The sequence below is a fragment of the Dendrobium catenatum genome, unplaced genomic scaffold (assembly GCF_001605985.2).
Source record: "Dendrobium catenatum unplaced genomic scaffold, ASM160598v2 fragScaff_scaffold_238, whole genome shotgun sequence".
Lineage (NCBI taxonomy): Eukaryota > Viridiplantae > Streptophyta > Magnoliopsida > Asparagales > Orchidaceae > Dendrobium > Dendrobium catenatum.
In genome coordinates, this window is record NW_021318700.1 from 242,140 (window position 1) to 255,827 (window position 13,688).

The window sequence follows — 13,688 nt, forward strand, 5'->3', positions numbered from 1 at the left end:
ATGATAATAATTTTTTTTATTAATCTAGGGTCCGCAGTACATCATCCAAATTTATTTTTACACAAAGATGTTTGGATTCTATATTAATATCATAAAAAAATATCTCATACTTAACTACTTCAATCTTTCTATTGAAATATCTATGCGTATCTATATAAAAAATTATTATATAATGATATATAATTAAATAAAAAGATTAAATATATTTTAATAATATAATAATATTAAAATTTACCAATCTAAATATAAATATTTTAACTTGCTTTGAATCGAAGATTATGATCCTCCTCTCTGCAATGTGTACAAGTGAAATTTATTGAATTCTCTTCTTTAAAATTCTTGTAAAAAAGGACTTAAGATTAAAAAAAAAACACGAATTATATAAAGAAAAGCATCTCATTGGCTACAAAGCTTATATCACCAAAGATGCAATTTATTATCTTTATAGTCCTTAAATAAAAGAATAAGTGGGGATAATTTTGACACAAAAGGATTTCAAATTTGGAAGAAAGACGAATATATTTCATGTTCATATTGGATAAGTTAATAGTGCTCATAATATTGTGAGGAGAAAATGTAAAGATTTTTCAAATCAACAATAAGACTTTAGATTCCTTGTATCTAAACATAGAAAAATGTATTGCTCCATTCATTCAAAAGGAAAATACACATGATGCAGCCATCAAAACTTTGAATTTTATCATGAATAAATAGGTAATGATTTGTTTAGAAGCTTTTTGAACGAGTCTCGTGATATTTCGGTAAAAGAGCAAGTAGCACAATTATTAAGTTATTTTGATGAATCAAGCATTTTAATTGGACTCATATATGTAGAAGAAACCTCTACTTTGACACTATAAAAAGGCTATCAAAGTTTTTCTTGCAAAATATGGCTCGAGTAAATCACGGATAACTCACGGATAATTAGTCAATGTTATGACTTTGCTAGCAATATGTTTGGTAAGTTCAATAGATAGAATACTTTGATTACGAAATGAAATAATTTAACTAATTATGTGTATTATTTTAGTCATCAACTCTAATTAACATTAATCATTATGGTTAAAAATCATATTCAAGTTACTTGGCTTTTTAATACAATTTTTAATTTAAAAAAAATTGTTAGGAGTTCATTTAAAAAGAAAATATCAACTACTTGAGAAATAATATAATAAAATTGTAAAACAACAACAAAATGATTAATTTTTTTAGTGGTAAAGATTTAAATCGAGAAATAAATCTTAAAGAAGCTAGAGATACATGTTGGGACACACATTATGGTTCTTTTATCAATTCAATTCTTTTGTATAGATCTGTTACTAAGGTTATTGATATAAATACCATAAGATGGATCAAGTAGTGAGCAAAAGGGTGAAGCTTATACCTTACTTGGTGTTGTATGATATTATGATTTTTTTATGTTTTTATTTTTGAATATAATAAAGGATGTATTAGAGGTAAAAAATGAGCGATCTTAAATATTGTAAAAAAATAATCAAGACATCATTGATGTATGATTATGATAAAATATCAAAATAAAGACTATAAAATATGAGAGATGATGGATGTACGATTTTATTAACAGAAGCCGGTGTATTTTACGAGAAGAATAGTTTAAATGTTTTAATTATGGTTGATAATTTTCTGATATAAGAGAGATCGAAGCGGCATTTTCAAACAATTCACAAATGAACATTTTTATTAAATTAAATTATTTTATCCAAAGATAGATATACATTTTCAAGAGCTCAATAATAAATTTGATGAGATAAACATTAAGTCATTTATGTGTGTGACAATCTTGAATACATATAACTCATATTCAGTGCTTAAAAAATAAAGATTGACATGTCTAGCTAGATTTTATCCATCAAAATTTTTAGATATAAATTTAGCAAATTTGATATTTTTATCGTTGATATGAAATTCAGTGATATATTTATAAATTTAAAAGGAATAAAAGAGTTTGCATAAAAATTGGTGGAGATTACAAAAAATGATAATTTTCTTTTAGTGTTCTTACTTATAAAACTTACTATCGTATTACCAATTGCTATAACAATGATCAAACAAGCATTTTCCACTATGAAGATTGTAAAAAATCAGTTGTGAAATTATATAATAGACTCTTAGATAAATGATTGATTGACTACTTATGTTATAGTTATATATATATATATATAATATTGATAAAGAAATAATTGTACAACTATTTCAAAATATGAAGCTTTGAAGGAAAAAATTGTATGTGACGAGAGATTATTAGGTGCGGAGTGTAGACGGGGAGAACCGTCTGCATACTAGTATAAAATCCAGCTAGGTACCGTTCGGTACCGCTGGGTACCATTATGTACCGCTTGGTACCCTGTGTCTGTGCAGACGGTGCTCCCCCCGTCTGCACTCCGCACCTAATAATTATTCGTATGTGACATGCAAGAAGAATATGAACAACATTCCTCTCAATTATAAGTGATTTATTAGATTTATCTTTTTTGGTAACAAGTCTAACTAAAATATTTTTAAAAATGATGATGTTGGTCTCAAGTCAAGATGAAAATTATTTATTTCTTAAGTTTCATAATTTGTGTACCTTAAAAAAAAAATCCCAGCTCCATCATATCTATTTCGAGATAGAGGATGGATAAACCAATACAATTTCATCTTCTTCTCTACTCTCCTATCTATCTTTCAAATTAAATTGTGGATAAGTCTTAACAAAATATTATAATTAAATGTATGAGACAATGAGACAGTAAAGGTAGGGTCCATTTCTATTTTATGAAAATATTGAACCTCACAAAAGAGATTTTGAGTTACAAGTGCCCTCAATATGGTAGCCGTTAATTACAAATTTAAACGGCGGTAGCCTTCTGTAACGGTGTCCCTATTCGCGCCAGGAGTTCCTTTCCCTCTCTCCATCTTGCCATTATTTCCCTCCACTTTTGCTCTCTCTCACTCTTCTTTTTCATGTATGATAGAAGACCAACGCCACAAAATCATAAAACAGCCACGTTTCCTTCCTCTCCACCATTCACCTCCCCCCTCCACTGCTAGGATATCTCCTTCTCCCTTCCTCTACGACAGAGCCAATAGCCATGTCTTCACTTCCGGCCACACTCCGCTCTCCGCCACCGCCGGAGCCAAAACCAGGCATGCCTCTCCATCTATTTACTCTTTCTTTCTCCCTACAGACTTTAGACATTTTTGTTTGGTTCTAAGTACAGAGGATAGCGATGAGGATCTGTTCACCGTTCCCGACGTTGAGTCAGCTCCAGGAAACAGCTCTCCGGCGGCGATCGAGGCAGCGAAAGTTTCCGGCGAAGGGCCTTCGAAGTGCAGGAAGGGCCGAAACCCGGCAGAAAGGGAGTACAGAAGGCTCAAAAGGTTCGCCTCTGCTTTCCATACTTCTTTGACTGTGGTATTCATAGGATTTAAGTTTCTCATAAGCACGGTCAAACAAATTTCTTTTAATGAATTTAAACGTTACTGTTTGGATAAAATTTATTTTATTCAAAACATTAATTAAATTTAGGATTTGTAAAATTCATTATTCACAATATTTAATGAATTTAAGAATTTTCATATATTACAAATTTTAAATTCTAAAATAAACAGTAAAAGGTTTAACAGTTATTATGTTAAATATTTTTAAATTTAAATCCCTCAAGATTTAATAAATTATGCAGATCATCTTAGTCTGTTTGTTATCAGTTTTGACTATCAATTAAGAGATTTTAGCTTCAAGACTAACAAAGACTCAGTTCATTTTTTGTGAGAAACACGATGACAAAGCAGCTCTTCTTGATCTATTGATTGGCTGAGAGTTTTGGCTATTGGGAGCTTTAGGTGCCAACCAAAAGGGTCGGATTGGAAACTTGCATATTTGAGTTTGTCTTAATTGACTTAAATGTTTCAAAAAAAAGTACAATGGCTCGAAAACATATGTAGAATTTTTATTAAAATTGGAAAAAATATTTGAATCTTCGTTTTTAATTACATCGAAGCTATAAAATGACCAGAAATAATATATAAACGAAACAGGCTGCTTAGGAACAGAGTATCCGCTCAACAAGCCAGAGAAAGAAAGAAAGTTTACGTGAATGATCTTGAATCCACAGCCACACACTTGCAGGAGCAAAATATGAAACTGGAAGAAAAGATTTCCACATTGGTTAATGAGAACACAATGCTTCGAAAGGTATAAATTATTGCAGAACAAAGATATGTACCGTTTCGCTGTTCCGTAACAGTGTTTTTTTTTCGTTTATTTATTGACAGGTTCTCATGAACGCCAGGCCAAAGAGTGATGACAGTGGAGAACATAATGAAAAGACCGCAAATTTTTAATATTTAGTGTTATATATTAACATTCATGAGCTAGCTAACTCTTTGAAGGAAAAAATTTGGAAGTAATTATTATATTTCCTGTTTTCCCCAAATTTTTTTTTTTTAGATTTCCCCAAAAAATATATATATATTTCCTGCTGGCACTGTACTTTTTCTATTTCCCATATCCTTACGTGCGATTGAATGATTGAAATATATATACCTGATATATCATCAAAAAAATTATCTTGACCAGGCATGAATCTCAAGATAAAATTAAGTTGGAAATTTTAAAACTTAAATTTGGGACCAATTGAACTTTGATTTCAACAAATTTATAGTCAATTTGAATGTTTCTAAAAGACAAACCTAACGACACCAAATTCGACTCAATTCGAGCCCAAATGAGTGCAAGTCGAAGACCTCAAGTACATTTGGAAAGTTCAAGCTATAAATTGGATGACAAAACGGTTTTCAAACGTGACATGCTTATAATTGAATCGAACGACTTGACGGATCGAATCCAAAAATCCCGAGATCGTTGAATTTTGATATCATTAAGGAACTCAAATCCTTGATAAATAGTCCATGATCAAATGAATATTAATATCAGTCGTTCATCTGAAACCCTTCTAACATACCCTTGATCTTCTCATTATTTACTAGATATGTCACTCCCTAAAAATTATAAATAGAACCCTCAATTCTCATGGAAGGGGACCTCGAAGGAAGAAAGCAAGGAAGAGATATCTGATGTCTCTCTTGGCACTAAACTCTCCTTGATCATCGCTCGAACTTCTGTCGAACCACCGACTGACGCGAACTTCCGCTGGACCACCATCTGGCGCTTAAACTTCTATCGGATCACCGAATGACACCAAACTTCCGTCCGACCACCAACTGATGTCCGGACTTCCACCGGACCACCAACTGACACCCGAACTTCCACCAGACCATCGACTGACGCTCGGACTTCCTTCGGACCACTGACTGATGCCCAGACTTCCACTAGAACACCGACTGATGTCAGACTTCCTTCAGACACTGACTAACACCCAGGCTTCCAATCGGACCACCGACTGACCTCGAACTTTCGACTGATGCCCGGACTTCCGCCTGACCGAACATCGCCGAACTTTTACTTGACTCTCATTTTTCACTATATTTAAACCAGACAATTGATTGTGATAATCTGATCGTCCTCAAGGATGATTCAGTTCACTATAAGATACTCAAACACTATGAGAATCATTTTAAATAGGCATGGTCCCGTGGGTTTCCCCTTTTTTAGGGTTTTCCACGTAAAAAATCTTGTGTTCTCTATTTGTGTGATGGATATCCATACAACGCTAAGACATAAGATTCTAACTCTATCGCCACGTATATTCTAGCTCGCAATAATAAAAAAGATTAAATTGAGATCAAGTGGTGTAGCTTATTGGTTGACGGATGACAAGGCATCATCGTTACTCGCACTCAAATCTCATAACCTGCCAAAAAACGAGAAGGGCTAAATAGATTATTCCACTGTCCATGTCAATGACACAATTATGCAGTACATTTTTGTCTCCTGTTTCTAGCTGCACAAAACCAAATCTTTGTTTTACTCAAGTATTCATGCATATCAGTAGAATAACTTGTTAAAACCAGCAGGAGGCTATTGCAAGAAGCTTAATGGTCTAATGGGAGATTGATCCATAAAATTGAGGAGCATGCCCTATGGCTCTAATATTAGAGGTGCCAGTATATTGGAAACTTATAATCCTAAGTATAAAGGAAATTGGACATGTGGATCTTTATACTTCGATGTTAAGCAAGGTAAGAATTATAATTTCTCAATTACGAGTGATGAGTCACATATACAAACTCACATTGTAAGCAAGGAAGTTCAAAATGGTAGGTCCTCAGCAAGTAGATATGCATAGCTCAATTACTGGCCCTATTAGAAAATTTGGGGTTTATAGTCCAAGAAATGAGGCATGCTGAGCTCAAGTAGTGGATCTCATGATTATGATCTTAAGATAGGCATAACATTGATGCTCAAGACTTTACAATTAGCATAGCTCAATTAAGGTATCATGTCTCATTGTTTTGCCATTAGAGATGCCCATAAGGGATTGGTTATATGTCTTAGCAAAGGGCCTATAGGAATGTTGCATGGCTATGTGATGACCAGGAGACTTGTAACTCGTATGGAGCAGTCTTTATGTAGGACTCTAACCTCTAAATTAAATGGAGGCCCAATGATTAGTCTTATACTCTCTCCTTACAAATAAGCTTGCTTGAGCCTAGGGGTCTAAGTGAATCAAGCTGACTCAAGAGCGAGCTCGAGCTTGGCTTGATAAACAACTCATTAGCTGATCTGATTAATTTATTTGGCATGTTTAAAAAATACTAAGAAAAAATATACTTGAAATAGATTCTAATTCAATAGCTTTAGTAAAAAATATTTAAAATATTTAATAATTATATCTCAGTACTTCTTTATTTTAATTGAATATTTCTCTAATTTCTCATTATTTTTATTTTTCATTATAATAATTACTACAGTTATAATAATTTTCTCTCTTTCATAACAAATAACTTGGATGTAAACAACTTGATAGAATTAAGCTCATGTTTTTTTTTTAAATGAACAAAATTAAACTTAAACAAGCAGTCTTCGTAGTAGCATTTAGTCAAACGACACAGCAGCATTTCCACTAGACAAACATAGAAACATAACAATAAAATTAACACAAGCCACACACACACAAACAGAGCTCTCACAACCGCACTGTGCATAGTTAAAAATAATTAAAAAAAACTTTTAATCAGTAATCATCACCCTCTTCAGGTTCATCACCCTCCCCGGATTCAACGCCAACCTCTTCATAATCCTTCTCAAGAGCAGCCAAATCCTCCCTAGCCTATGAAAACTCACCCTCCTCCATTCCCTCGCCCACGTACCAATGCACGAATGCCCTCTTCGAATACATCAGATCAATATTAACACATCTCTCCACTATCACACCTACAATCTCTGACAACAACAAATACCTCACCTAATCACCATTCATTTATAACAAACCACACAACATATCAGCCCTACACGTCTATACACATAGTATATGAGCACTATAGTAAATAATGGAATAGGTGATTAATGAAGAAGAGGTTACCTGAAATTGTCTTTGTTGTTATTCCTCTGCTCTAACATGTATTGCAGGTCTGTAGGAGATTTACTTCAGCATTTCTTCATGGTATCAGAGCAAGGCTGAGAGAACTTTTATCCCAGCTACAGTGATATTAGCATAGTCATCTTCTTTGCAAACAACTGATTAGCTAGCTGCTACGTCTACATATCCACCACCCATTACCTCCTCCCTCAAACTTGTTCTCTTTAATATCAAAACCATAGTACCCGCCTCCCTCTCTAATGATAATTTTCCAGTGTGGAGGTTGCAAATACTCAAACTACTGAGAGCAAACAGATTAACCAGTCATCTCGATAGCTATAAGTCTCATCCTCACTAGCTTCTTCAACAATCTGATGGTAGCACAATGCTAACCCCAACATACACTCAATGGCTACTCATAGATCAGAATCTCACAGCTGTTCTATGCTCAACCATATCACCTTCAATCTTATTGTATGTTCTTCATCTAGGCTGCTACTCCGACATATGGCATACCCTCGAATAATGACTCTAGGCATCCAACTAGGGGTGTAAGTGAGCCGAGCCGGCTCGTGAGCCGGCTCGAGCTCGACTCGTTTATGGGCTCGCAAGCCGAATTCCCGCCCATGGCTGGCGAGCCGGCTCGAGCTCGTTAACAGTGACACGAGCTCGAGTTCGAGCTCGCTTTCTATCTAACAAGCCGAGCTCAATAAGGGCCAAAACTCGACTCGTTTATACCCCTACATCCAACCGATCCAGAGTTATACATCGAAAAAGTGAATTGCACAATAGCTTTATGTGAAATCTCTCAATGACACAGTATCTCACGGCAATCAAGACCTTAGTAGACAACATTATCGCCACTGGTTCGAATGTCGACTCAGAAAATATTATTCTCTATATACTTAATGGACTTCCACTACATACCAGACATTCAAGACCTTAATTCAAACCAAACAAAGTCCACTTACACTTGATGAGCTTTATTCTTATCTTCTCATTGAGGAGATCAACTTTACTGTTGAATCAAATAGAGATCCTCATTCAACTGATCCCAATATGGCAATATACACTTTTCACGATCATGGGCGTCGTGGCAGAGGTAGATTTACCAACATTAATAACACAGCTGGTCGTTCCAAGTCATCCTCCATGATCATTTGTCAAATCTACACGAGGTCAAGCCACACCACAATGCTTGCATTGCTTAAATGTGAACTACACTCAAATTGTACTGCAAACTCCCTCCAAATCTTTAGTAGTAGACTCGACACTGTCCTCTCATGACTGGTATATCAATTCCAGAGCAATTTTGCATCTCACGAAGTCCTTGGACAACATTGCGTAGCCAAACTCATATCAGGGAGTGGACAACATCACTATTGGCAATGGATAAAACCTTCCCATCGGACACTCCAGCCCACATCTTCTTCCAACTCCAACATGTAAGATATGCCTTCCTCAAATCTACCACGTTCCCACTCTATCTCACAACTTGTTATACATTTCTAACCTCACTCATAAAAACAATGTCTCTATTGTCTTTTCTCCATCTGGCTTCTCCAGTAAGGATCTGAAGACTCAGACAATCATCTTACAAAGACCATGTCACAATGGTTTGTACATAATTAAACTTTCTCCTGTTGGCTAGCCTCCATGAGCACTCTCGGCCACTTCTTGCTCATCAATCTGGTGGCACAACCATCTTGGTCATCAATATAGCCAAACGTTAGCAATCATCTCTAATGAAAACAAAGAACTAGCTATTCCTTCTTCTATTAATTTATGTTCTGTTTGTAAGGCTTCTAAAAGTCATAAGTTAGCTTTTTCCATTTCTACAATGTCTGCATCTTTTACTTTAGGTCTATTTCATTTAGATTTATGGGGTCTGTCCCCAACTCTTTCTTCTCAAGGTTGTAAATATTATCTTATTATCATTGATGACTTCTCTCGCTTTACCTGGATTTTTATGATGCTTGCTAAATCTGAAGTCACTCAAATAATAATTCATTTCAAGATGTTTATTGAAAACCAACTTTCCTATAAAATCAAATGCCTACAAATAGATGGTGGCTCTGAATTTCTAAATTCTGAGCTCCGGTCATTTCTCCAGCATCATGGCATACACCAACAAATCTCATGTCCCTATACCCTAGAGAAAAATGGGATATTATAACACAAAATAAGCACCTCATTGAAACAACCAGAATATTATTACATACAACCCATCTTCCATATCATTTCTGGCCTAATGCAGCCCTCACGACTATGTATCTCATCAACCGAATGCCTTTAGTGAGTCTACAAAACAAATCACCATTTCAGCTCTCTATAATAAAAAACCAAACTAGTCACAACCCAGAAATCACCTGGAGCAAAACTGGGCACATTCTGGAGCAAAATTACAACTGATCGTCCCAGGACGATCCAGATCATCCTGGACGATCCTGGAGCAGATTTTTGATATTACAGGGTTTGCATGCTATCCCTGGCTAGCACCTTCTCAGCGCCACAAGCTTGCCCCCCCCCCTCCTGTGCGGCACTCCATAGTGCCTCTTCCTTGTTTATTATGAATCCTATAAAGACTACAAATACCTCTATATGTCAACCAATAAAATCATTGTATTGAGGCATGTTATCTTTGACGAGGATTCATTTCCTTCCTCTAAACTAACCTCCTCTTCCCCCACTTACCCACCACCTTCACCATCAATAGTCAACCCATCCCTACTAATCCCAACATCAACTCTACCACACAAACCTCCCACTATAATCCCAAATGTCCAATCTCTGTCCACATCCATCTCTACAAACTCTCCACCTTCCCATCTAACATCCTCCCTTTCTCCCACAACCACATATCTCCCAACCACTTCAACTGCTCCAATACCTCATCCCATGGTTACCACATTGAAAACGACCCCCCTCAAACCAAGAACATTACTTAATCTTCTCCACAAGCTCGAGCTTAATACTCAAGCCTCTCATTCAAATCCAAGTACCTATTCGGAGGTTGTTAAATCTCCACATTAGCATAAAGCCATGGCCCTTAAATTTCTAACACTACAATAACAAGGGACCTGGATACTTGTATCTCCTCCTCCTAAAGCTAATGTCCTTGGATGTCACTGGACATACCACACCAAATACCACTCGAATGACACTATTGCTTACCATAAAGCTCGCCTTATGGCCTAAGGTCATCTTCAAGAACATGGCATTGACTACCACGACACTTTTAGTCCTGTAGCCAAAATGTTGATTATTTGAGACTTTCTCCTTATAGTTCTCCAACTCAAATGGCCAATGCATCAAATGTAGCCAATGCCTTTCTCCATGGTGATCTACATGAAACAATCTACATGACTCAACCTCGTGGCTTTGAGTACAATCTACATCCTACTCATGTTTGTCTCTTAAAAAAGGCCATATATGGCATCAAGCAAGCTCCAGGACAATGGTTCCATAAGTTCTCCAAATATCTTCTTTCTCAAGGCTTCCACCATAGTCAATCAGATCAATCTCTCTTAACCTTCTCCAAAACCAACATCCAAACCTATCTTTGTTGAAACTTGTTCAATATGAATTAGGTTTTTAAACCTAAGCTTATGTCCCAGCGGCTAACCAAGAGGAGTTGTGAATTGGTAATTAAAATTTTACCCCCTTTTAAACTTTAAAACCAAGAATTTTAACTTTAGTGAATTTTATAGAAAAAGTTTTTCAACCACAAGTTAGAAACAATAAAACAAAAATAAAAGTAGCGGAAAAATAGAAGACACGAGATTTATAGTGATTCGATCAAACACAACCTACATCCACTCCCAGGAGGCACCCTCCGAGTATTGCGCTAATACCACTAGTGACTCTCCTTTTGCACCCACAGCAAGGCAGAGCAGCCTTTACAAAACTCTCTTCCATCACTACCCGGTGTGGCAGAGAGCCGTCGTCCTTTAACACTCTTCTTAGTGTTGGCAGAGAACCGCCCGTCCTTTCACATTCTCCTGGTGTACGCAGAGAATCCTTTATCCTTTCACACTCTCCTAGTGTGGATAGAGAACCCTTTGTCCTTTCACACTCTACTAGTGTGGGCAGAGAACCCTTCGTCTGTTCACACTCTCCAAGTGTCGGCAGAGAACCAGATCTCCTTGATAGATTTCCTTCACAAGAAATCTAGAAGGAAGAGAGAAAAGAGTGAAGTAATCAAAAATCACAAGTTGAGACTCTTACCTTTGAGTACCAAGTGAAACCTTCACACTCTAGTATTAAGAATCCTCCTTCAAACACTCTCTCACACTCTCTCCTTGAGTTTTATTTCAGTAGGCATGAAGATCAGTAGTCAAAAAGATTAAGTGGCAGTTTATATTGGACTTTATATAGAAAAGAAACAAAAAACCATCCAAAAACTGCTAAAATTCAAGTCTGTCAATAGTGGATCGTCCCATACGATCATGGATCGTCCCAGACGATGTTACTTAATTCAGTTGGAAATCAACCCAGTGTATATTGATACGAACTCACTTCGTACACGTTAATTATCCCGTACAAACAAGATTCGTCCAGTACGAACGGTTATACCATAGGTCGGTTCTGAAAACTGCAGGAAGTTGCCAAATTTTTAAGATTCGGTGCACTTAGCCTTGGGACGAATAAGAGTTCATCCGGACAAAATTTTTATAGAAGACATTTCATCCGGGCACGAATATGGATTTCGTCTGGATGAAAATTTTCCAGAGAGCATTTCATCCTGGGACAAATTGGAGTTCGTCTGGATAAAAATTTTCCAGAGAGCATTTCATCCTGGGACGAATTGGAGTTCGTTTGGATAAAAATTTTCCAAAGAGCATTTCATCCTGGCATGAATATGAAATTCATCTGGATGAAAATTTTTCATAGCCCATTTCATACTGGGACGAATAGGAAATTTGTCCTGGACGTTCAGGACTTAGAAAAATTTTATTCACTTCCTGTTTGTTCCATTGCTCTTCCGAGGAAATAACTGACTTGATTATCCCGTACGAACTGTGTTCATCCAGTACAATCAGTATAATTTTTAAAGATCTCCTTAAGTGTGTGTATGTTTATTTACACAATTACAATTACTCCCTCTCAAACTCAATTCAAAGAAAAATATAAACTTCAATTTACAAACTATCTCATGCTGAATTTGATTTGAAGTCTTCATTAATTTGGAGTTTGAATTTTCTGAAATATTAGTCCACACAAGAGCAAAAGTAAATCTTCCAAAAAGTGTTAGGAGATAATAAAACTTAAAACAATAATATTTGGAATCATCAAAACTATACAAGTTGCAATAATGTAAAACATGCAATTAGCAAATATCTTAACAATCTCTCCCTTTTTGATAATGACAAAATAATTATTATTTGTATAATTTTCAAATTTTAAGAATCTCCTAAATTTCCCCTGAATTAATGAACATTTGAAAATAAGGAGGCTTTGCACAACAATTTTATCTTTCCCCTTTAAAAAAAAAATTTAAAAGCAATAAAAATAATACTACGAAACAAAAAATGATATGAACAAGGATACGAAAAGATACGAGTTACGAAAAGATACGAACAAATAATATTTTCTCCCTCTTTATTACAACAGTAAAATGAGTAGTAGAAAAAGACTGGAAATGTAAGTAGTCATATGATAATCCTGTGATAATTGATATTTAAAAGTGATTGAATTAAATTTTGCAAATAAAATCAAATCATTAGGAAAATAAATATGATTAATAGGATTTAAGAAGTGATATAACATTGATAACAAAAAGTACATATCAAAAACATGAATCAATTTAGACACTAAGATAAAGAATATCATTGCATAAAGGATGAATATAAAATTTTTTTATTTCAAATTTCAATACAAAATATAAATGTACAAGAGATCAATTTGAATTAAGAGATCAAAAGATTGTGGAAACAAATAACTACCACATGTGGCGCTTTACGCATCTTTTTCAAATTTGTGACACATTTTTGTGCATCTTTTCACTTGTGGGCTTATTTTGTGCCTCTTTTCAAATTATGAATCTTTGCGCATTCCTTTTGATTTTTGTACATTTTTACATTTTTCATGAGTAATCATATTCTTTCCAAAATTAATAATAAAAAATAAACAAATAACTACCACATGTGGCGCTTTACGCATCTTTTTCAAATTTGTGACACATTTTTGTGCATCTTTTCACTT

At 35.2% G+C, this 13,688-nt stretch overlaps 1 protein-coding gene and 1 pseudogene across 1 annotated transcript; one reads left to right on the forward strand and one right to left on the reverse strand.

The window, feature by feature from the left end:
• The first annotated feature begins 2,891 nt into the window (after nucleotides 1-2,891).
• Nucleotides 2,892-4,504, forward strand: LOC110094083 (transcription factor HY5-like). The gene is made up of 4 exons (XM_020819232.2): nucleotides 2,892-3,150; nucleotides 3,225-3,384; nucleotides 4,042-4,198; nucleotides 4,279-4,504. Exons 1-4 carry the CDS (start codon nucleotides 3,096-3,098, stop codon nucleotides 4,345-4,347), a joined length of 441 nt encoding a protein of 146 aa, XP_020674891.1. The 5' UTR covers nucleotides 2,892-3,095; the 3' UTR covers nucleotides 4,348-4,504.
• Nucleotides 4,505-6,952: 2,448 nt separating this feature from the next.
• LOC110094073 overlaps nucleotides 6,953-13,688 on the reverse strand; it is a 27,532-nt pseudogene continuing 20,796 nt past the window's right edge.